The 24,828-nt window shown below is 44.8% G+C and overlaps 2 protein-coding genes, 1 non-coding gene and 1 pseudogene across 3 annotated transcripts; 1 reads left to right on the top strand and 3 right to left on the bottom strand.

Annotated features, from left to right (window-relative positions):
- Positions 1–4,088: 4,088 nt before the first annotated feature.
- Positions 4,089–4,195, bottom strand: LOC112087340. The gene has a single exon (XR_002900026.1). It is a non-coding gene; the product is annotated as a small nucleolar RNA R71 (small nucleolar RNA).
- A 7,094-nt stretch (positions 4,196–11,289) lies between these two features.
- On the bottom strand, positions 11,290–12,123 carry LOC112087313 (annotated as a pseudogene).
- Positions 12,124–18,413: 6,290 nt separating this feature from the next.
- On the top strand, positions 18,414–19,142 carry LOC112087312. The gene is made up of 2 exons (XM_024157333.1): positions 18,414–18,686; positions 18,750–19,142. Exons 1-2 carry the CDS (start codon positions 18,414–18,416, stop codon positions 19,140–19,142), a joined length of 666 nt encoding a protein of 221 aa, XP_024013101.1.
- A 2,106-nt stretch (positions 19,143–21,248) lies between these two features.
- Positions 21,249–24,003, bottom strand: LOC112087310 (uncharacterized protein At3g60930, chloroplastic-like). Its single transcript, XM_024157332.1, has 7 exons — positions 23,896–24,003; positions 22,861–23,752; positions 22,659–22,773; positions 22,377–22,608; positions 22,057–22,308; positions 21,923–21,977; positions 21,249–21,835 (listed from the first exon to the last, which is right to left on the bottom strand). Exons 1-7 carry the CDS (start codon positions 24,001–24,003, stop codon positions 21,249–21,251), a joined length of 2,241 nt encoding a protein of 746 aa, XP_024013100.1.
- Positions 24,004–24,828: the final 825 nt, after the last annotated feature.

The following is a 24,828-nucleotide window of genomic DNA, read 5'->3' as shown; positions in this document are numbered from 1 at the left end:
GAGAACTTGTGGAGATTCCTTGCTAAGTTGATATATATCTGAGTATGGCTTTGCATTGCATATTTGAGCATGAACTTGAGTTCTCGTTGTGATCACTTTTCTCTAAAAGGAAATATGAACTCCCGTTGCATCCAACCTGTCTCTCTCATCTGTTCTTTTTGCTTGAGGACAAGCAAATGACAAGTGTGGGGGAGTTGATATGTCTATATTTTGCATCATTTAAACTGCACCTTAGAGTCCAAATCATGTGTTTTCTCATTCATTTTAGGTCTTTAGGCATCAAAATAGGCTTTAGGATTTGCATTAGGTCCCAAAGAGTTTTACATGGTTTGGAGTCTTTATCAGGTGCTTTGGAGGCTATTTGGAGCTCAAGAGGAAGATCAGGAGTGGAAACGGTGAAGAAGAGGTTCAAGAATGGTGAAAACCGCTTGGAGGAATTTCTCGGCGAAAACTCGTACCGGCTAGATCAGAATATCGGCTAAAATCGCTATCGGGTGGTCTTTACCGGCTAAAAATCATTACCGGGTGAAAATTCCATCGGGTGAAATTTTATGCCGAGGCGAGAAGTTTTTATCGGCTAAAAAGCTTACCGTGGTACACGGTTCTCGGACATTTTCTTTATCGCAAGAAGCATTTCTCGGCCAAAATCCATTTTCACCTGCGCGCATCAAAGATCGCAAATCCGGGGAATCTTCTGGCCCGAATCAGTTGACGGGGTCTTCATCAAAGTTGGAGATAATCAAGTCAAGATCCCAGAACAGTTGGAATCACAGAATTCGGAGCAGTGAGTAGATAGATATCGCCACCGGAAGACACACCTCTCTTGCATGCATTCAAAAGCCAATCTGATGGGTTTCGAAGATTACGTGGGATGATGCCTTCATCAATATTCGAGATCTGTGAGCGCTCCTTCCGGAACACCTGAGGTCGTCCAATTTGTAGCGGTGGTTTGGAAGATACTGTCTCCAGAAGAGACATCAGTCTAAACGCTGTTTTTCCGGTCATTCGGATGCGGTGCAAGATGAGCAATCCGGAGAGCCTTCCACTTCCCAAGCTCCGATGGTTTCTTCACCAAAGTATGAGCTGAATGAGTTATCTTGGTTATGGGACTGGTTTCAAGGCATTTGGATTTGTGTGCTGACAGTTATTCCAACCGGAAGACGAGTTGATCAGTACGAACCTAAAGAGTTGCGATACGCGCTAAGTGTTTCTACAGACCTCAGCATCATTACTTCAACATTGCTTAGGCCGAGACTCGTCCCCTGAAGCTTTTTGGACTAGACCTCGTACTAACTCCTCGGTATGTCAAGATCGAGGCGTGCATTCTGGAGAAGCGAAGCTGAAAACGACTAAGTGTTGAACGTGAACCTCGGCTTAAAGACCGCGACATGGCATGCCGGACTTCATCCTCCTGAACCCCTCGACTTCCAAGCCCCTCGGTATTGCATGCCGAGGTCCCTTTTCATGAACCCAGATTCAAGAACAAGTTGACTCGGAGAATGCACGTGAAGATGGATTGAAGACTAGGGTTTATGCATGTTCTTGACGTGTTCTTCATGAGATCTTCATCTTAATCTTTGCTCACATGCATCCCTCGGCATCAAGACCTTGTCTTCACACTCTCACACACCGAGGTGCTCACCCGACGACCTAAGAAGAGCGTTCAGTACCCGGTTTGTTTCGGGCTGATGATAACACCGGATTTTGACCATTTTTCTAGATCATTTTAATATCTTTTACAGGTGTTTTTACTCCATTTTCAAAGGTTTTCAAAGGATTTATATGTTTCCGGATTTTAAAAGACTTTTCAGGTAATTTGGGAGAAAGAGACACAAAATGGAACAAAAAGACTCTTTTGGATAAATGCAGACCGTCAGAACTCTCATGGAGAGACGAAGACCTTCTCACCGTCTGATCACCCTCAAAATTGAACAACTTATAGAAGAATCAGCCAGCTTTCAAATTCACTTGGTTTGGAGACATTCCAATGGTTGGATCTCAAGATATTGCATTAGCCCCGGAGCCACGTGGAGTCGGCCAGCAACTCACGCGACCGCGGCCAACAAGCTATTTGCCGCGGTCAGAAGCTTCCCGACCGCGGCCAACAAGCCAATTGCCGCGGTCATAACACTCCCGACCGCGGCATTCAAGCTCCGACTTAAAGCCCACTTATCTGAAGCCCCAAGTCATTCCCAGCCTCAATTCCGGAACCATAGAGACCATGGAGTATTGGAGACTATAAATACATGTCATTTAGGTCGTTTTTAGGGAGAGCCATTCATACTTTACATAAACCCTTTTCCTTTAGCCGTTTTTATGAGATTTTTGTAGAAGATTGTTCAAGTCCGAGTTCTTCAATAGAGAAGCTTTCTTTATCTATTTTCTTTACTGTTTTTCATTACTTTTATTAAAACCAATGATGATGTCGAACTCAGCCATGTCTGAGTAGATCCCGAGTTGGGCTTAGGGTTCCCGAAAGGGGCTCTCATAATCGATTAAGACATCTAGGTTTATAGATCTGGGATTTCGACCTGTTCTCTGTTTATTCTTGTTCTTATTGCATGTATGCTTGATTGATCACCTAGTATCTGATCTAGATAGTTAGTGTTGCGAAAGTTTTCATTAAGTATCAGCCCTAGAATGAAACAGGCGATTTTTGTCGTAGGAGTGGAAACCTACCTGCGGCGAGATCGTGAGTATTGACGAGTCTTGTGCAGCTCTTGCGTTCTCTCCCTTCCAGGGCCAGAGTGGAAACCTACTGGTCAGGGTTGCGAGAAACAGTTGGTTATGATCACGACAGTGACGTAGTCATACCGCCGTACTCTAGCTCTAGAACCCATATATTGTTATCCGTCAATCCCAATCTATCTACCTTAATGTCAAAACCGATTATGATCCCTTAGGGTTCCCAAAAGCTCAGCGTTTTTAGCCATAGTTTACAATTCCATCGATTTTTACTTGCTTGCTTAGACCAGCATTTCAATTTCCTTAGTTCGTTATTTACTTGCTTTATTTACCCTTCATGCGAGATTTTACTTGCCTTATTTTTGTTTAGTTCGATATTTTACTTATTCCATTTGCATTTCATTCGATTTTTGTTACTTGCTTTTTAGGATAGATTTATTTGCTTTCTTTTGCTTTAGTTTAATTCGAGAAAAACAACCAACCTTTAAAACCAATTTAGTCTAGACATAAAGTTAAAAACCGTAGAAGAATACCAGGCACACAAATCTCTGTGGATTCGATCCCTAAATACTACAACTGATTAGCTGTGCACTTGCGGCTTTCTTTTGTTTTGTTAAGGGTAAAACTTGTTCCTTCACGTAGCGAGCACGCATCAAATTTTTGGCGCCGTTGCCGGGGATTTGTTTCGCTGCCTTTTGCTATTTTTCTTGTTTTAACTTCTGTTCTAGACACCTGATCTCTAGTTCTTTCTTAAAGTTTTTCTAAACTATCTTTCTTAAAATTTAAATATGGAACAAGAAGGGTCCGAACATGGAGAAAACGAAGAGAATGATCACATAGAAGGTGATCATGCTCGACAAGATGGAGAGGAGGATGAGGTTCTTCCGAGAAACCACCAGAACCGAGAGAGAGAAGAACGTGAAGACCTTGATCCACCAATCAATGTAGCCGATGGTGACCACCCAGCAATGCAGCCGAATGAACGCGTTCACCGCCCCATTCCGCCAGCAAATCAACACCGAAGACAAGCCAGGAACCATCGCATAGCTGATTTTGATGCACCTACTCAAAATTTTCAGAATCGATCTGCGATGTAAGTACCATTTCCAAACCGGAATGAGTTTGAAGTCAAGCCTCAAATCATCTCATTGGTGAAGCAAAACCAGTTCCATGGAGTTCCTTCTGAGCACCCAATGGACCATATCGAGATTTTTGAAGAAATTTGCAGCATGATGAGAACAAACCAAGTTCCACCTGACTATTTAAAGTGTAAGTTATTCCCTTTTTCATTAGCAGATAAAGCTCACCGTTGGGTGAAGGCTTTGCCTGCAGGATCGATTACTAATTGGGAAGAATGTAGAACTGCTTTCCTGAACCACTTCTACACTAAGTCAAGGTCGAACAATTTGAGAACGAAGATCTCAACCTTTCAACATGGGCCAACTGAATCTTTCTATGAAGCTTGGGAACGTTTTAAGGAGTATGAACGTGATTTCCCTCATCATGGATTTCATGGATCAAGCCTGCTGAGCACATTTTATCGAGGTTTGCAACCAAAATACAAACTTTCACTTGATACAGCTAGCAATGGAGATTTTGGGCAAAAGACGATAACTGAAGGAAGAGCCCTCATCGAAAATTTGGCTCAAGCCAATAGCAATGATTGTCCTGAATATGATCGATCGATGAAGCAAGCCGGAACAGACAACAAGGAGATAACCGAGTTGAAGAACATGGTGAGCCAACTTCTGAAGAGCAACAATCGCCCGATCCATGCCTGTGAAACCAACAATGGCGCAGAAGAGGAAGGACCTAGTGATATCGATCACATTAATCAAGCATTTCAAGAAAAAGATGTGAACTACGTAGGAGCACTGGTGCCATACCAAAATCGCTCCAACAACAACTTCAACAACAACTTCCGGAGTGCAAATTACAACAATCTCTCTTACCGCAATCCAAATGTGGAGAATCCTCAAGATCAGTACTACCCACCTCAGCAAAAATCCTTCCAAAACAAGTTTCAAGGTGGAAACTTTGGAGGAATAGTACCATATCAACCGCGGCAGCCATATAACTACCAAGGTACGGGTTTTAACAATCAATTTGTACAACAGCAAGGAGTCACGACGAACCAGCTAGCTTCACAAATCGGTAGACTTGAACAGTCAATCCAACAGCTCGTCATGACGAACGAAAAAAGCATCTAAAGACGTGAACGTAAAGGTTGACTGCATGTACAATGACCTGAACGGGAAATTTGAAGCTTTATCTTCGCATGTCAAAAAGCTAGACGTGCAAGTTGCCCAAACAGCCAACTCTATGAAGAGGCAAAGTGGAGTTCTTCCAGGAAGAGTTGAAGATAACCCTAAGAGGTTTTGCAACGCCATAACCACACTGCCCAAAGAAGAGGCCAGAACCGATGGAAAGAAAGAAGAAACCCCAATCTTTGTACCACTGTACAAGGATATCGATCCCAAGCAGCCACCGTTTAAGGTACCTGAACGATCACCGTTTCAAAGGCTTACCAAAGCCGATGATCCGGGACGTTTTGTTTTCTAGTGTTTCATTTCAGGAATCAAGTTTACAGACTGCTTGTGCGATTCCGGAGCCAATGTCAACATCATGTCTAAGACATTTGCCAAAAAATTGGGCATAAAAACCTTAAGGACATCGACGGTTGAGGTTATCTTTGGAGATTCATCTCAAAAAGATACTGAAGGGGCGATTCATGATCTACAAGTTCTAGTGGGAGATAAGATCGTTCCAACAGATTTCCAAGTCCTGGAAATGGATAAAGACAAGGAGAGGCCACTCATTTTTGGGAGACCATTCCTAGCTACAGTAGGAGCAATAATCGATCACGCAAACCGGCATGCTGTTTTCCTCAATGTGGACAGAAAAAGGTACTATCCTACCATCTTAGATGAATTTCCAAACAAAGGAAACAGGCCAAAAGAGAAAGAAAAGGAGAAGCCGAAAGCTTTTATAAAGATCAAGATCATCATTCCACCGGACGCAACAGAAACTAGTGAGGACCAAATCCAGGAGCTGATCGAAAACACAAAAAGGGTTCTGAACAACATTATAGTCCGAAAGAAGATTAAATGTAAGAAGACTTCTCTTCAAGGAGAAGAAGTAAAACCTCCACCAACCGGAAGTGATAAAGGCACATCAAGTGGAGTGCCATTCAAATCAGCCTGATTCCTCATGCTTACGTCGAACTAAACGACTTCAAACAAAAGCGCTTAATGGGAGGCAACCCATTTAGGTACTCTTTCTTTTAGTTTTCTTTTCCTTTTTAGAATTTATGCTTTCTTTTTCTTATTAAGTTTTAGGTATTTTATAAAACAAAAACACAAAAAAAAATCAGAAAATTAGAAAAACCAAGAAGAAAAAGGTAGGTCTTTAGCTGCTCGAGAAAGGAGAGTTTGTGAAAGGAGAGTTTGTGAAAAAGATACATGAAAAGGCCCGAGATAACATAGTGAAGAAAACGGAGGAATACAAAAGGCGAGCTGATAAAGGACACAAGAAACTTGTATTCAAACCAGGAGAGTGGGTCTGGCTACATATGAGACCAGAAAGGTTCCCACAGCAAAGGAGTTCCAAGCTTGCCCCTCGCGGAGATGGACCCTTCAAAGTGCTGGAGAAGATCAATGATAACGCCTACCGACTAGAACTTCCAGGTGAGCTAAACATGTCACATAGTTTTAATGTTGCTGATTTGTCTCCTTATGATACAGGTGAAACAGTTTTGAGGACAAAACCTCTTGAAAAGGGAGGGAATGATGAGGCCATCGAACCATCACCAGACCCAAAGATCGTTCCCGAGCTCAAAGAGGCACCAATGACCCGTTCCAAAGCAAGGAGGCTTAAAGAAGGGTTCAACTTGGCCGTGGAATCATTACTAAGTACTATGGAACTTGGAGATGCATTCAAAACCATGACTCAAGAGCAACACTCGCGAGACAGCCCCAAAGGACCCGATTTAGGCATAATGGAGGGTTTCGAGCGTTTGAGCCTCAAAGAGAACCAGCCTCAACTAGAACCAGGTATGCATGTTTATTTGACAGGAAATGGAGCACGGAACACCAAGAATCTCGACAAGACCGCATTGGACCCTCAAGATTTAACCGTTTCAAGACTCGGAGCCGATAGCGAGCAAATGAGACAAGAAGAGGAACATGAAGTGGGACGCGTGAAGATACTTGAAGAACTCGCAGGACACGACGTTGGCAGGACCCTAGACGAAGAAAACATCAAGACTAACGAAGAAAACCTCAAGGCTAACGAGCTAATCAACGACGTAATAAGCAAGCCCACAACCGGCCGTAACCAGGTATTTTCCATTTATACGATCTGTGCAGGTAACATGGGAGTACCCTAGTGGTGTCTATCACACTAGAGATCATCAGAGGTGCACGGAACAAGTCCAGAAAAGGTTGCACACGTTTAGTTTCATTTCCTTTTTATTTTTAAGTGAACTTTCCATTTTTGTGTCCAAATGAGATGCTTTGCCATTTTGCTTTATTTCTTTTTACAAGTCCTGTTGTTTTGAGTCCTTATTGTCGTTTTATTTCTTGAGTCGAACCCTAGAAGGTTCAAAGCTGACGGACTGTTTATAAAGTCCCACATGCAGCTCTTGTACTTTAACATTTTACCCGATATCAATAAAATAACGTCGTTTTCCTCTTAGCTTGTGCTTGAGAGACCTTGTTTGTGTTCTTGCGTGTGAGATTCACCAAGAGACAAGCCGCAGTATCAGAGATCCTCCATCATCTCTGTGGTGCCTTTGTTCCACTTCACAACCATCAACCGATCCCTCAAGAGAGAGCGTTAAAGCCAGCTTGACAGATCCCACCTTGAATTCAAGCCTTGTGAAAGCAAGCCTTGTTTTACCATTCTCACCCACAGATCCACACGAGAGAGTGTGAAAGCCAGCGTGTTGATCCCACCAAGCCATCGATTCCGCAATCTTATAAGTCTCACCCGAGTCTTATATCTCAGAGAGTCAAGTTGTTTTAAGAGTCATGGACAAGCATATATATCGATAAGTATCTCTATAGTTCTAAACCATATTCTGGATCTCAGCTCTTCTCAGTTGTTCATATTGCATGAGAGTAGATTCATGACCTATTCTCTGAGCCTAGGATCGATCAGAGCCACAACAGATTGTTGTATCAGATCATCCATACCTAGCTTCAAAAGAACATAGTCGCTATAGTCGAGAGCTACCTATAGAGAAGATGTGAGCAGATGAATTCAATGTCTAATGCATGATCTTATTTCTGACATGAGAACGAGAGTTAATTGTTAGATCTAAGTGATTAGTTGATTAAGATGACGAGAGTTGGTTAATCATACATACAGATCCCATAAACAGATGAAGATAAATCGCCTGGAAGTTATCGGAAATGCCATCATACATCGATTAGAGTAAACCGGAGAAGTCTAAGTCGCCACCTATGAGTTTAAGAGTCTTTAGTTTGAGTCGATATGCTTGAGATATTCTTTTAACAATTCATCCTGCATTGCATGTTGTTTCTTGTGAAGAATAGATTAGGTTTAGTTTAGGACTCTTAACCAAAAACCCCAAAACCCCATGAGTTAAGATCCCAGTTTGTTGTTTCTCGCAGATTAGAGATCCTTCCTGTGGATCGACACCCTAAGTCCTACAACGTACATCTGTGCACTTGCAGACACTAGGGTTTTATAAACTTAAAACTTTAGGAGGACCAACGGGCTTGTTAAAAAACAACCCTAGTTCTGCAAGCCCATCAAAGTTTTTGGCGCTGTTGCCAGGGAGGATTTTAGTCTCTGGAGGTCTAAACCTGGGAGGTTGAAGCCGCAGAAGACTATATATATGTCGAGTTTCTGCCAAAGCAACATAGGAAGTAAACCAAATTCATAAACACCCTAACTTTTTCTTTTTCTGCTTATTCATTCTTCTGTTTGCCGTAGTTTCAGAAACCTTTGAAGCATGGATAATCCAAGAAAGAAACCCTAATCCCGAGCGAAGGTCTTGTGACCTGTGTGAAGCTCCCTGCGCATATGAATCACCATCCCGGCGTGATTTTGATCATCTTCTTCGGAACCCTAATCTGAACCACCACCATGGAGACTCGCGAACTCCACATCATCGAGATGAGCCCTATTCGCCACACTTGGTGAATCTTTGATCATCTCATCAGATTCTGCACCAGAACTATGAGAACAATCGACCTAACATCCTGATTAATCGATTGGAAGCCAAGCTGAATCAGTTCCTTGCCTCCCAAGCCCTCATCGATGCTGCCCTGCGAACAAGGATAGACGACATAACCATCAACTTTAACAAAAGGTTTGATGACCTCTCAGAGCATGTGAAGACACTGGAGGATACGAGAACCAAAGATAATGACGTGTTGGATCAGAGAATGGAGTCTGTCAGGGAAGAGCAGGACAAAAAGAAGTTCAACATTCGACAAAATGAAAGGGAGCTGCAAACCTTGACCTTCAAGATCGATGACTTGGATAAGGAGCTGAATGAGAGCAAAAACCAGACCTACGACTACACATTGGAGCTGTGGCAAGACGTAGCTAAGGTTGAAAACAATACAGAAGAGCTAGATGCTACTTTAGACAAAGTTGTCTATGCTTTAGATGAAGTAGAAAAGAAAGTTGAAAAACTTTCTAAAGATCATAAGGAGTATGATCTGAACTCTGGAATCAATGATTTGGATACCCAAGACGTGTCTGACAACCACTGGAAGCAAGAGAACAACAATGGAGAAGAAGAGGAAGCAAGGATGGAGAGCCGGAGGAAGCTGACCGCGGCTGCGAGCAGTTCACCCGCGGCCAGAGTCATTTCCACCGCGGCTCCGAGATCCTCACCCGTGGTGGAGCATGATTTCTCAGATTGGGAGAACTTCCAACCACTTTCTGAAACCTGTTTAACTGAAGACCGACCTCATGTGACCAGATCTAGGTTGTTTGATCAAGCTGTCTTCTCAATCACTGCACAAGCATCAAAGGAAAAGGAGGAATCCAACACTTATGCATGTTGCAACATGGTTTACACTTGTGACAATGAGCTTCAAGAGGAATTTTCAGAAGATGAAGAGTATGGTTTGTTTGTAAAAGATCCACACCCTGGGGACGAATCATCTGATTACTACATATAACCAATAACCAAGAGCATATCTAGAGAGAGACTAATCGAATTCAACAGTTTGTGAAGTCCATCCTCTCTATCTCGGTTTCGATGACATCTGGAAACAAGGCTGCCTTCAATTTTTCTTCAGATACAGCAAGGAGACTAAGGATAACATCTACACTTATTTCAGAAGAGCCAGGTATCTATCTTTTCCTAGATCATCACCTGATGCAGTTGTTTACAGTATCCATCTCAAAGATCCCTAAGAAGCCATTGACTACACAAACAGGATCAGCAAAGAATCACTTGAAGAGTTAGATCAAGTAGTTCAGACTCTGCCTAAAGGAATTTCATTTGCCAAAGCATTTAGAGACCACATGATCGGCCACTTCTTCTGTGACAGCAAATAATCTATCCAAGAGCTGAAAGACTTGTTCACACATGCCACACAAAGTTAAAGACAAATGACAATTTCTTATCTCTTGTGACATTAGAGGTGAAAGATTCCTCAATATTCTTTGTGATTCTATAGCTTGCATTAACATGATGTCCAAAGCTACTGCTTTGAGACTTGACATTAAGCATATTTCAAGTACCAGGACAAAGATTAGCTTAGCAGATGATTCAAGTGCAACACCAAGAGGGATAGTCCGAGATATTCCTCTAAGGATTGGAGATTGCATAGCACCTGTCGATCTATACATAGTGAAGACCAAAAAATGACTCATATCCAGTTATCCTTGGATAACCTTTCTTAGACCATGTTTATTAGAGAAACACATGTTGGTTTCTTAGAGATTATTAAACTAATATTGTTAAGTTAAAAGATTTATTAAGAAATCCTATTTTTTTTTGTTGGTACAATATAGAAACGTAATGGGTTTCTTTAAAAAAGAAACTTATATAAAAAAAATTTTAATTTGAAAACCTCATCGTTGCATTGAGGTTTCTATTGAGAAGAGTTTGGCAAAAATTTTGGAGGTCATCGAGTTCTTCTTCCTTCTGAGCTAAGGATTTATAAATATTTGCCACTGCTTCCAACATTTTAGCGTCTTCACCCATGTGCTACTTCACATTTAGCTCTCCTCTCAACTGCTCCATCTCTAGCTCAATATCACAAGTTTTTACAAAGGAATAAGACAAAGCCAATCTTTTCAAGACTAAGACACTAACCCTCTGAGACTCGGCTAGTTTTTCTCACTTCTTCGTCTGCCTTTTGTTGTTCCATAGTTGCTAGTTCAAGAGCACTATTCTTAGATGCATTCTGAAAGAAAAAAAGAAAGGAAAAAGAAAGACTTTTAAATAAGCTTGATAATGGCAAGTTCTTCAGCCAATTTCTTTCTCTTGGTTGCATTATGTGCTTCCCGCTTGGCCAAATCATTGCCTTTGATTTCAAGTTTCTACTTCTCCAACTCCAGCAGTTAACGTGGTCCAATGTTCTCTCTTGTATAGCATTCAGCTCCACAAAATCACTCTCCCACCAACCCTTTCGGAAACCCACAAGAAAGATGCGATTTTTTCTGTTCAGTTTCCCCACCATCGAGCCTCTGATTCCACTCGTTATCCTCACAAAACATCGTCCAACAAGATCAGATACTTCTTCCACATCAGATTCGAGTTCAGAGCATGCAATAATCCAGAGAGCTCCTTCTCTTTAACCAGCTCTTCCGCTTTCTCCCCAGCTTCATCTTTGCCTCTCTTCTCTTCTTCTACTTCTGTTTTGATGTGTTCAAACATCTCATCTTCAACTCAAAGTGATCTCAGGATTTTCTTCACCACAGCTATATTTGGATCTTCATCTTCTTTTGTTTCTTTGCTGTACATAGACACCCATATCCTCGGGAGACAAGCTCCTTTTACATTTTTGTCGTTGAACACAGATTGACAAAATGTCGTTTTCCCAACTCCGTATTTCCCCACAATCGCTAGCCTCCTGAACTCTTTGGACTCATTAAGTTCCTTTGACTTCAGTAAACAAAGTTCCTCAAACTGCTTCATGTCTTTCTTTTTCACTTCTACAAGCTGTATCAGGTTCTGCCCAAGCTTCTGTTGTTTGCTCGCTTCCTCTTCCATAACCTGTTCTATAGTTTTCAAGTCACTCATCTTCCTTAGGTTGTCTCCGATGACGTTACTTCCGTTGTAATCATCAGCACGAGCAAGCCACGCATAAAGACTCGATTTGGGACCACCTTTTTCAACCAATCCTTTTTCCCATGACCATCTACTCGTAAAGCCTTGTCGGATTGAATTCCTTTAAGAATGTACTCATCCCTAAGCTTTGAAGCGCTCTCACCCACAACCATCGAAATTTCTCGGAGATGGAGATAACAGAAGAAATCGACGAGAGAGGAGTCAAAGATGAAATCGCTTACCCCCAATATAGCTCTGGCAGACGTCTTTTTGATTGGAAACAGCGAGAATCGGTGAAGGCGGTGAGGCGATTCAGAGAAGGAAGAGACGAAACAGATTTTGTCGAGGAAGAAAGAGAAATGGGAAAGGAAAAAAAAAAATTTGGGTCGCGATTTCATCATCCAATCATGACCTGACACATGGCATCTAAGAAACGTTTCTACCAGATGCGAAATAAGAAGATAACGTTTCTGGAATGGACGCATGTCTAGAAGCCTCTTTCTGACCGTGTCAATGCACTGCGAAGATAAGCCCTCCAGGGAACCTTCCACTTCCCAAGCGCCGAAGGTTCCTTCACCAAAGTTGATTATATCTGAGTGTTCTTTCCACTGAAGTTGGAATCGCGCCATTTGGACCAGTATCCTGGGAGTTACTCTCCCACGAATATGAAGTGGTCTGAGGAGACCTGAAGCCTGCGAAATAGTCTTGCGACTTGGCTAAAACGCAATGCCTGGAGATTGATGTCTGGGGGTTGAGCTGCGTGTTGAGATGTGCGAGTAAGGTAACACTGGGTAAGGTCTAAGGTTCCCGAGCAAGAAAAATACTAAGTCCACAAGCGTGCGACTTGAGCATGCGAGTTGGCCAAGCTTGAAACTGAGCCGCATGAAGACTCGCAATTTACACCGACTTAAGCATGCGACTTGGGAGTGACGAAGACCACCCCGAACATATTTCTGAAAGCCCCTGCTACAAGGTCGTGCGAGTTAAGGAGCAAAGGGAACTGAGCTGCACGAATATTCGCGTTTTACACTGAGAGAGTGATGCGGCTGGGCTTACATGGATTCTATCTCGCTTAGGAGCAAAGATAAGAAGATGAGATGATAAAAAGCAGCCTTAGATTGATTTAATCCTCTAGATATCTCTTAACAAACTCGTTTTTGACTAAAGCGCAAAAGAAAACAAAGAGAGAATGAAAGATAAAAGATAAGATCTAGAGGTTTTCTCCCAAACAAACTATTTATACTAAGGGGCTTGGACCGGGTCAGCCCAGGACAAACTGGGTACTGACCCGGCTCAGTTGGGTCTGGTGGCTGGTGTGCGAGATGGTCACGTCCATGGCTGACCCGCACACCCATCACGCACCAAAAGGAGCTCAAGACTCCTAGATGGTCAACTCCTTTCTCAGCTGCACATCCATCTAGCACTTCATCTTGCATGTTATTTTGCGTCTCAGTTCAGCTCTTTCCACACTCGCAAGCCCAGGTTGCACACTCCAGAATGTATATGTGCGGGATGGTCACTTCCTTGGCCAAGTCGCACGCCCAAGTCGGTGTAATTTGCGAACACATGTGCTACATGGTTCCACTTCATGTCCAACTCGCAGGCCTATCTCGCACAGCATTGTTGACTTAGTCTAATTTGATTCTGGAAGTCTCTACCTTGCTCAGAGTCTCCTTACACTCATCTCTAAAGTCGTAACTTGTTTCCAGAGCATGAACATTCATGGGTGGGAGTTAATCAAGTCGCACACCCAAGTCGCATAATTTCTCATATTCTCGGACCACTCCGCGTTTGATGCATCATAACTCCTGGAATACTGGTCCAAATTGCTTGATTCCAACTGCCGTGGAAAGAGCACTCAAATATCTCAAATATTGGTGAAGAAACATTTAGCGCTTGGGAAGTGGAAGGTTCCCAGGATGACTCATCTCTGAAGTGCATTGAAACGATCAAGAAGAGGCCAGTGTTTACTCCGGAGACGGTATCTTTCACCACATAGCTCCAAACTGGATGATCTCAGATGTTCTGAAAATATCACGCAAAGACCTTGAATATTGATGCAGCCCCCGGAAACTGAATCTTACTGTAAAGGCATCATCTCATGCAATCTTTGTGAGTCATCGGATCGGTCTTGAAACTGTAGCAAGACAAGTGTGTCTTCCGGTGAGCTTAACTCTCAGCTCATGACTCCAAATCCTCTAATTTCGACTGTTCTGGAACCACAGCTCAATTTTATCTAACTTTTATGAAGACTCTGTAAGCTTTATCGGACGTTAAGGCTAACTGGACAGGAAATCTTTCAGACGTATCGGATTGCTCCGGAATGGATGCGAGACAGGTCTGTCTTCCGGTGACCATATCTTTCAGATCAGTTCTCCAAATGCCTTGATTCCAACTTTTCTGGAATGTAGACTCAATTAGCTTGATCTTTGCTGAAGACCGCGGAAGCTAAATCGGCCGGAAAGAGCTTCCGATAATGGGATTTCTTAGATATATCTGCACCCAAAAGTTTTGGCCGAGAAGCTTAAGCGACCAGTACGTGTTTTGGCCGAGAATCTTACCCACGGTATGGATTTTAGCCAAGAATCTCCGACCAGCAGTATAGCCTTTTTGCCGAGAAGCTATGTAATGCCCTTTTTCACCATTTTTGATCATTTCAACTCCATTTCTTCATCTGGTTTACATTCTCCACTCCAAATACACCTGTTTAACACTCCAAACCATGCAAAACCCTCTTGGACCTAATGCAATCTCCTAACTCCTAAAACAATGTCTAAAGACCTAAAATGTGTGCAAATGAGACATGATTTGAATTTGTACACTAAATGATGCAATTTATGAATATATCATATTTATTCAAGAAGAGGATCAGCTCGAGGAAGGACGGAGGCATGAAGATCAGGACAACACAAGCATCAAGCCCACACCAACAATGGAGTGGCCACTACTAAGGACTCAAGGAGCTCGCATGATCTTCACCAGTGAGGCTACAAACAACTAAGTGTCAAAAAGACACCAAGGTGAGTGTTTGGCTTAATTATATTTTTAAACTAACGAGTTTCCCTCTCTTTGTTTTGCAGAATTTTTCTTAAGGTCCTTTTAGTTATATTTCCTTTTAATTTAGCCGAGAACTTTAGTATTGTTTCCATTTTGTTTTATTTACTTTTTACAAGAGTCTCTCGCAAGTTTCTTTCCCTTTTCGAGTCTAGAGTCAACCCTAGAAGGTCAAGACCGAAGGACTGTTTATAAGGCAGTGTACTAAACAAATTTTACCCTAATCAATAAAAGAATGTATTTTCTTAAGAGCAGCCGCCTCTTCTTCGAGTTCTTGAACACTTAGTGGATTCACCTTTGTTCTTGAGTTCATTGACTTATCACAGCATCTCTCATCAGCTGTGTGGAGTCACATCGATCCCCCTTGGTTTCTAGTTCACCGTTTATACATTAATCTAAGCAAAGAGAGCCCCTCAGCCAGTTGCTTAGGTTCCCCTTTTCCATACTTGACTATATCTTCTCTAAGTGAAGAGAGCCTCTCGGCCAATCACTTGGATCCATCCTAACCACCACCTCGATCTTATATCAGACCGGAATTAAGGTTCGGAAACAAACCAACATTTGGAGAACCAAAGATCGGGTTGTTACAAAATTAGCACAACACGATTAACAATTACTCAAAACCCTAACATGAGACCAAATCTTTAACGAGGAGTTGTGTCCGTTTCACCACCAAAAACAAACAACGAGTGCTTGAATCCCAAACCTCTTTATATTGCTCAACCACAAAAGGTCGAGCCACCGAGGAACTAGCAGGACACAAATTGTGGGGTCAGTTTCATCCGAAATTGATAAAACCATCTTCATAACGTCTAAGTGTACAGGAAAGCCGAGCCATAGCAAAGGAATATGAAAGTGAGCCGGATCCATAGAAGAAAAGAGAATATGGGCCGAGCCGCCTCGTGCGATTTTTGGGCCGAGCCGCGAGAGGAAAGGCAAGTGGGCCGAGCTATGGAACAGAATAAGCTGCTGAGCTGCGTCCCACAGAAAAACCCTAGGCGAAATACAAAGGCGGTGGCGGCACGAAGCGATAAGGAAATACTCCAAAAATCTCTCCCGAGATTCTCGGCTAGGTGGTTTGGAGAATTAGTATAAATAGATGATGTATGCGATTTATTATGTAACTTTTGACAACTCGAGAGCAATAAGACTAAAACACTTTTCAGCAAAAACCTTCTTTTGATCTTACTGTTCTTGCGATAAACCCTAGAAATTTCGGATCCCTTAAGTTTTCCTTAACAAATTTTTAGTTGTGCGAGTTTTGGCTCACACAATTTGGCGCGGTCTGTGGGGAAGAGAAAATTTCTTACTCTAAATCGACAAGACTTTAAGATCTGAAGAACATGGCGAGCAACACCCTCGACGATAATAACAACAACAACAATGACAACGGCGCAGAGAAGGACGCTCCACCATCGGGCATAACGACGGCGACAACTGAAACCCAAGAGGAGATGCGAAACATGATGGCTACATTTATGAAGAAGATCGACGAGCAGGACAAAAGGAGCATCGGGTAGCAGCGCAAGAAACCCCTTGGCTCCACCAATATTTTGTCCCCTCGGCGAACAGACTCCTGCAGCAACCCGTATCAACATGACCGAGCCGCCTCCACTCCGTCAGAACTTAAGGCGACGAGCCGACGACGAGGAGAACGATGCGATCGATGTGGACGCCCAATAAAACGATGGAACCACGAATTCACGATAAAACGGCTCGGCTTGGCGAATAAGCCAAGAAGAGCTCGCCTCGGCACTAGACGGCATTCGGAGTGATGAAGTCACCGACCCGGCTCTCGACGATAACCCAACTGAAGAAGAAGAAAACCGCCAATGGGTCGAGCAGGCAGAACGCGAAGACGAGCCGAGGAGAGAAGATCATGAGCGACTTCGCCAACCGAAGCGAATGACTCGCGCACAAACCCTCGAAATCGAAGAGCTGCGAGCCTCAATGGCTCGGACAGTGGCCGAAATACGCGCCATGAAATCTCAAGTGCATAACGCGACAAGTGCCGCACCTGAGATCGATCGAATGCTCGAAGAGACCCAGAGAACACCGTTCACGGCAAGAATCACAGAGGCTAGGATTCCCGAGCCCGGGAAAGTGAGAATCCCTTTTTACGAAGGCACAACTGACCCAAAGGCTCACATCACATCGTTTCGGATAGCGATGGGTCGAGCCTTCACAAGGAACACTGCCTAACTGACCGAACGAGAGGTAGATGCCGGATATTGCCTGCTCTTCGTAGAGCATCTCAAGGGAGCCGCGCTGGAATGGTTTTCAAGATAAGAGCGCAATTCAATCAGCAGTTTCCAACAACTCTCCGCTTTGTTCCTCAAACAGTATTTGATGTTCATGGATCGAGGAACCTCCGATGCCGACCTATTGACGCTATCCCAAGGACCGAGCGAACCGCTTCGGGACTACATGGCAAGGTTCAAGGCGGTCGTGTCTAAAGTAGAAGGAATAAGCGACAAGGCAGAACTCGAGGCTCTGAAGCGGTCCTTGTGGTACAAATCTAAAATTCCGACGGGAAATGGCTCTTAACACGCCACAAACGATTCAAGACGCCTTACATCGGTCGTCAGATTTTGTCGTCAATGAGGAAGAGATAAAAAATCTGAACAGTACGAAGTGACGAAAGCAGCGATCCAGAACTCAATCTTGATGAGCCCCTCGAAGAAAGGTAACTCATCAAACAACGCAACAACGCAGAGCTCGGACGAACCAAGAAGCGGAGGCGCCCACAACTACCAAGTAGGCGCTGGACGCGGAAGAGGAGAGCCGCGTAGCAACACTTGGGTAAGAAGACCCACTAACTACGATGAAAAGGCGTTCTGCGAGTATCAGCAAACTTACGGGCACTCGACGGCGCAATGCCGAACTCTAGGAACCAAACTCGCGGCTAAAATGGCAGTGGGAGAGTTCCAGAGCGCGGTGAATCTTAAAGACCTCGTCCCTAATGACCCAAAAGAAGGAACCGAGCCGAATGGCGTGACAGAACTCGCAAATCCTCCCCGACGAGGCGATAACACCAAGTGCGACAAAAGAGGTGAACCTGAAGAGCGACCCGAGCCGAGACAAAGAATAAACATGATCATGGGTGGAACCCAATATTACCAAGACACGGTGTCTTCCATCAAAGCCTATCAGCGCCGAGCCGAAGCAAAGGAGAATTGGACAGAACCGACCGATATCCCGAACACGGTGATCTCCTTCGCCGAAGAGGAAACGTCAGGGATAGATAGACCACACAACGATCAGAGACCACAATGTAGCAAGAGTACTCATCGATACTGGGAGCTCGGTGGATGTCATTTTCAGGGAGACACTCAGAAGGATGGGAATCAATCTCTCTGAGGTGACGGCAATCCCAAAACCTCTAACCGGATTTTCAGGAGAAACAACAATGACTATGGGCACAATTAGACTCCCTGTGGTAGCCGGCGGAGTCACTAAGATCGTCGAATTCTCTGTCACCAACCACCCAGCAATCTACAATGTGATTATGGGGACTCCATGGATCAACGCGATGAGGGCGGTCCCTTCCAACTATCACCTCTGCCTCAAATTCCCAACTCCATCAGGCATCAAAACGATTTGGGGAAATCAGAAGGAGTCGCGAATGTGTTTCTTGACAGATCACAAGTTGAAGAATCCCGTCACCGACGCGCGAGCAGACGTAGATCGCAAGAAGCTGAAGACAGATCGAGAGCCCGCGAACGAGCTCTCAAAACTCTTATAGCAATTAAAGATCGCAGAGAGCTGCGAAACGCACACCGAGCCGGAATGTGATGCGGTAGACTCGGTGTGCATAGACAAAGCGCATCCGGAGAGACGCGTCGAGATTGGAGTTAAGCTGGAAGAACCTCTGAAAAGCAAACTCCTTTCCTTCATCAAGGAGAATATCAACACCTTTGCCTGGAGAGCGGAGGACATGCCAGGCATAAGCATCGACGTGACCTGTCACGAGCTGAACGTGTATCCAATCTTCAAACCAATCAAGCAAAAAAGGAGGAAGCTCCGACCCGAACGAGCTAAAGCAGTTAACGACGAAGTGGAAAGATTGCTCAAAGTAGGATCAATCGCCGAGGCAAAATACCCGGACTGGCTCACGAAGAAGAATAACGGCAAATAGCGAGTCTGTGTAGATTTCACTGATCTCAACAAGGCATGCCCAAAAGACAGCTTCCCCCTACCGCACATCGACCGGCTCGTCGAAGCCACTGCGGGAAATAGGTTGTTAACGTTCATGGACGCGTTTTCAGGTTATAACTAAATCCTAATGCATCCCGTTGACAGAGGAAAAACGGCGTTCATAACCGATCGCAGGATATACTGCTTCGAAGCCTTCTGCGAGAAATGGAAAATTCGTCTGAGCAAGTCTACGCCGAGATATCCCAGGGGAATGGACAAGCCGAAGCAGCCAGCAAGACGATCCTAACGGCCTAAAAAATAGGCTCGATGTCAAGAAAGGAAGATGGGCAGGCGAACTCGAAGGAGTCCTTTGGTCGCATTGGACAGCCCCGCGCCGAGCCATTGGAGAAACCCCATTCGCTCTCGTCTATGGAACGGAGTGTGTAACTCCCCCCGAGGTGGATTTCCCAGGGGTTCGACGAAGGCTTCTGCCAGGACAGGAAGGCTTGAATCACTTAAAGATGCTGGACGAACTCGACTTGGTCAACAAAAGGCGAGACCAGGCTCTAATCCGAATCCATAACTACCAACAAGCAACGGCGAGATACTACAACAAAAATGTCAGAAGCCGAAGATTTAAATAAGGAGAGCTCGTTCTTCGAAAAGTGTTCCAAAACACTGCCGAGAGGAATGCAGGAAAGCTCGGAGCAAATTGGGAAGGCCCTTACAAGATTACAAAAGTAGTTCGCCAGGAATCTATGAACTTACGACGGTAGCTGACGAAGCAAATCCAAGATCGTGGAACGCAATGCATCTAAAGAAGTATTAGCACTAAGGCTACAACACGGTCAACATGAACTACGGGACGGCTTGATCCCTGCAAAGGGTACGTAGGCAGCCCGTCCTCGGACGGGTTCAGCTGTCCCCCCTCCTAAAAAAGGGGGGCGGGGGAGTGCGTACGTATACACTTACACTTACACTATTTTAAGATTTTTAGCTCGTCAAGTCTACTGTCTCAAAGATTATCATCACTTCGGCTAGTTTTTCATTCACTCTTTCTAGATTTTCTTTCACTAATTTTTGACCTCGGCAAGGTTTTTACTATCACTCGCTATCACTTTAGAAATTCTTGAGAAACTCGTTTTCAATCACTTATCCATTTTTTTTTTCACTTCGCCTAGACCTTTACATATCCTTGCACTTGCTTCGGCCAAAATTTTCTCGTTTCAAACACTTCGTCTCGCTGCTGGCCACACCGAGACAACAATCACAAAGTTCTCCAAATGGACTTTTACCACCTTTCCTAGGATGAGGGTGCAAGTTACATCCTCTACGGATTAAAATAAAGCGCGCTATACAAATTTCAGACCAAAAACGTATCGGTCGCCACAGTTCGCCATCGCACACGAGATTATAAGTCGAGACTACATCGCTTTCTCTAAAACCGAGCCGAACTCTTAAAACCCGGCAACACATTCACCCTCTCGGGAACACCGGTCTACGACAAAATTCTAAATATCGTCTACTTAGACATGAACCTCGACAACGAGAAGTTCAAACTTAACGCCTCAGAAGGATAAAATTAGATCCGAGTTAAATTACCTCGTTATATGTTTTCTATCTTCTAACTTCACACCTTGGGACTGACATCCAGAAACATAAAGGAATGTCAATTCCTTTCGCAAAAATTGTCTAAAAAAAAGGACATACCTCCCGGTTTGGGAACGCTACTCATTTGACACTTTATAAGATCCATTTGATATTTAGAGTATCAAAACAGCTTATTCGAGACAATCCATCAATGTTTAGAACAGCTCGGCCAGGAAAGAAAACAAAAGCACTCTTGGTCCGGCTCGACAAACCAATTAGTGACGGCTCGGTCTGACGGTAGTCTCCTACTAAAGGCGAAAGCAATAATTCCCAAAAAATGACTAAGGGAAAAGATAGATAAGATTGCTACCAAATAAATCCAACAAGGAGATCAATAGTCAAACGATACGGATAAAGCCATCCAGGCACAATGTTTACAAAAAACAAATAAGTCAAAAGATATGGATAAAGCCATCCACACACGACACAGTACAACTTAATACGAAAAGAGAAAGTACTACTGATCTCCTGCACGCAGCTCAGGAACGCCCTCGGCGGCAAGATCAGTAGCCCTCGGAGTGTCGATGTTCGAACCGGTGGGATTCGTAACCCCAACTAAAGCCGCAGTGACCTCTAGCAGTTTGGTCCCCAAGCGAGAATCAACAGAATCTGGAGATACCGAAGAAACAACCAGCTTCTCCCGTAAGTCTGTTGCAGCACGCTCGAACGTCTCCTCGGCTCCCAGTAGCTCGGCCTCCCAATTCCTCAGCTTCTCCTCTTCGGCATCGAGACTGGCATCTGGCTTTTGGAGATCGCCAATTAGCACGAGGTTACTCCGAATTTGACCAAGGTTGTTCTCGTCCCTCTTGGCTCTCTCCAGATTACCCATTCTCCCTTCAATCTCAGCAAGCCTTTCCTGAAACTTAGCCGTGGCAGTGCGTCTGGCTTCTTTCTGGGCAATTTTGACTCGAGACTCGAGCAATGCGTCCTTCGCTGCGATTTGCCTCTTCAGAGAAGCAATCTCGTTGTTTTTCCGACAATGAGATTCCTCGAATCGAGTCGTCGTCTTCTCGAGCTCGGCTCTGATAGCCCCTTTCTCCTCCTCTAGCGCGGTGATTCAAGCCAACGCCTTGTCCAAGTCAGCCTTCGACTGCGCGACCTCCTGCTTCGTCTCGACAAAACGACGCTCGCCTTTGAGCGCATCGGATTCGTAGTCCGCCAACAGCTCGTTCACCGCGGCGATAAACTGAAGGTAAAGAAGAAGGGAGAAAAAATTAGAACCAGACGAATTCGAATAAGAAAGGTTAAAATGAGAGGGAACCAACCTTAGTACTACGCTGAGCCATTGCGGCGTAAGACATCGGGTGCTTAAGCTTTTCGGGGCGCGGCAAAGAAACCTTGTTGTTATTAACCCTGAAGAACAATTGGGCAGAAGCAGTAACATCGTCCACGACAAGCTTTTTCAGGTTCAGCTCGCCAGCAGCCGCTTTCTGTCTCTTCTTAAGCGGCTCGCCTTCGTCGGGAACAATGCCTTTGCCCTTCTTCGCAGCAGAGCGCTTGCGATTCGCCGCCTCGTGCTTCACGAATTTGGAGTTCGGAGGCCTCGGAGAATGCGGGAGAGCGAGAATGGCCGACTTGGTCGCACCAGCGGACGACCTCTGCTCGTCGGGAACATTAGAGGTCGCCTCGGGTCACCTTTGTCCCCCAAGCCAGTGCTCTGGTCACCTTTGTCCCCCGAGCCGAACACAGGTGCCTCATTCCCAGCCTGCTGTGCATCCTTCAGCTCGTTCTCGTCTCTTTTAGCAGCCTCTGTGGCTCGGCTTCTCTCTTCTTCCTCTCCCGGAAAGTCTCCATCACCATCTTGTCGCGAGTATCGCCTGATGAGTTGGATAGTTCGGAGCTAACTGAAACACCTGCAGCAATATACCGGGCTCGTTCGACTCTTTCCAGCGAGAAATGGCGTTTCCAGTGGGTTCGGTTAGCAGCTAGCGTATCCCGAACTTCGAACAGATTGTCAGGGCACAGGGGAAGAAAGTCGCGAACTGCAAAACAACGAAACAACGAAAACATTAGAATCGAGATACAAAATCCGAAGTCTTCCGAGCCAAAGGAAGACATCGATCGGATACCAAGCGGTCTCCAATCAGTCTTGGTCTTGCGGATGAAGCTGTCACCAACTAATGCCCCATTGACCCGGACGAAGAAGAAACAATCATCCCAAAAACTGTCCTTGCTCGGGAAACCGCTGATAATCTTTCGGCGCGCCTTGCTCGAGATATAAAATTTCTTCCCCCCAGGAGCCTTACGGATTTTCAACAAATTCAACAGATGGTCGAGCTCGATGTCTATGCGATATTCGTAACTCCGCACCAAAATCCCAGTCATATGCCATAATCCTCTCGGCATAATCTGACCAATGGATATCCCGTGTTTCCAGAGGTATCGAAGAATCACTTCGGAAATAGGGAACCAAAGAAAGCAGAGATCGAAGAAGCTTTCATAGATGGTGAAGTGATCAGGAGGCGAAAGATGAGCACGATCGCTGGGCCTCGGTACAACAAACTCAACCTCCTCAGAAATCCTGAAACGATTCCGAAGGGCTTCTAGGGATTCGACTGAAGATAAGGACGAGCCGGGAGGATCTGGTCGAAGCCTCTTCTTTCGAACCCTAGTTCGGCTGGAAGATGAGGCGGCTCGGCTCGACATTAGGCGTTCAATTTCTCGCTTCGCCTCGACCGGATCGAACGGAAAAATCTCTTCCTCGGCCTTCACCTTGGAAAGATTGATGGTATCACCACGTTTAGGAGCCGAACCATGGGAAGAGTCCGTCAAAATATCTGCCCCACCATCATGAGATCTCGTAAAAATATGTGCCGCACAAGACCTCGCCTCGGCCTCGACAGATTTGTCTCGACTCTCCACCTCGGTGACCTCGTCGCTTTGATCAACAGAGGTGCTCGTCTCGGCACCACTGTCACCGTGCTCGGCAGTTTCTTCATCTCGATCAACGAAGGTATCCGCCTAAACACGGCTTGGCAAAGTCACAAAAAAATAAAATGAAAAGTCGCCTCGCCATTATCTTGAAACATGGCTCGGCATCACTAAACTAGATTGCCTCGTCAAACAGGGCTCGGCATTATCAAGCAAAATCGCCTTGTCGATACCTTTAATACAGGGCTCGGCGTTATCAAGCAAAATCGTGTCGTTGTCGCATCGAAGCACAGCTCAGCGTTATAAATTGCCATGTCGTTAACGACAACTTGGTTCGGCATCCTTTCAAAAATACCTCGTCATCAACGTCAACACGGCTTGGCATCCTTTGAAAATGACGCGTCAGCTCGGCATTTCCCCTCAAACACCCTCGCCAAAAAGAAACAGCTCGCTATTACGCCTCGTTGAATAACAGCTCGGCACTATCTTTGTCAAAATAGTCTCACTCTTTGAATGGTTCAGCGTTTTTCTTCAAAAGCCTTGCCAAAAAACGGCTCGCTATTACGGCTCGTCAAAGAACGGCTCGGCACTTTGTTCCCAAAACGCCTCATCTGGAATCACGGTGGCTTGACCCGATGGTTTACCCCATGGCCAGGAATGATGAACCTCGTCACTCCTGTCTCCGAAACTGACGAGTTGGGGCGCTAACTGTTGGGGTCAGTTTCATCCCAAATGGATAAAACCATCTTCATAACGGAAAGGAAAGTAAGCCATAGCAAAGGAATATGAAAGTGAGCCGGATCCATAGAAGAAAGGAGAATATGGGCCGATCCGCCTTGTGCGATGTTTGGGCCGAGCTGCGAGAGGAAAGGCAAGTGGGCCGAGCTATAGAACAGAATAAGCGGCCGAGCTGCGTCCCTCCGTGTTGGGCCAAGCCAATCTCCTTTGCATTGGGCCGAGCCGATTAATTCGCTATGGGCCGAATCAAGGTCAAGGAGGACGAAGCCCACAGAAAAAACCTAGGAGAAATACAAAGGCGGTGGCCGCATGAAGCGATAAGGAAATATTCCGAAAATCTCTCCCGAGATTCTCGGCTAGGCGGTTTGGAGAATTATGTAACTTTTGACAACTCGAGAGCAATAAGACTAAAACACTTTTCAGCAAAA

Source organism: Eutrema salsugineum, unplaced genomic scaffold (assembly GCF_000478725.1).
Source record: "Eutrema salsugineum unplaced genomic scaffold, Eutsalg1_0 scaffold_18, whole genome shotgun sequence".
Taxonomy (NCBI): domain Eukaryota; kingdom Viridiplantae; phylum Streptophyta; class Magnoliopsida; order Brassicales; family Brassicaceae; genus Eutrema; species Eutrema salsugineum.
The sequence above is the reverse complement of the archived record's forward strand: the minus strand, read 5'-3'. Positions and strand labels throughout refer to the sequence as shown.

Excerpts from the sequence above, each read along its gene's own strand:
- LOC112087310 (XM_024157332.1), bottom strand. The coding sequence starts at position 24,003 with ATGCCGAACCAAGTTGTCGTTAACGACATGGCAATTTATAACGCTGAG. Across the intron at positions 22,309-22,376 it reads CGAGCAGAGGTCGTCCGCTG|CACGAGGCGGCGAATCGCAA; the intron begins GTGCGACCAAGT and ends AAATTCGTGAAG. Across the intron at positions 21,836-21,922 it reads CGAATCCGATGCGCTCAAAG|AGGAGGAGAAAGGGGCTATC; the intron begins GCGAGCGTCGTT and ends TCACCGCGCTAG.
- LOC112087312 (XM_024157333.1), top strand. The coding sequence starts at position 18,414 with ATGACTATGGGCACAATTAGACTCCCTGTGGTAGCCGGCGGAGTCACT. Across the intron at positions 18,687-18,749 it reads TCACCGACGCGCGAGCAGAC|CAATTAAAGATCGCAGAGAG; the intron begins GTAGATCGCAAG and ends AAACTCTTATAG.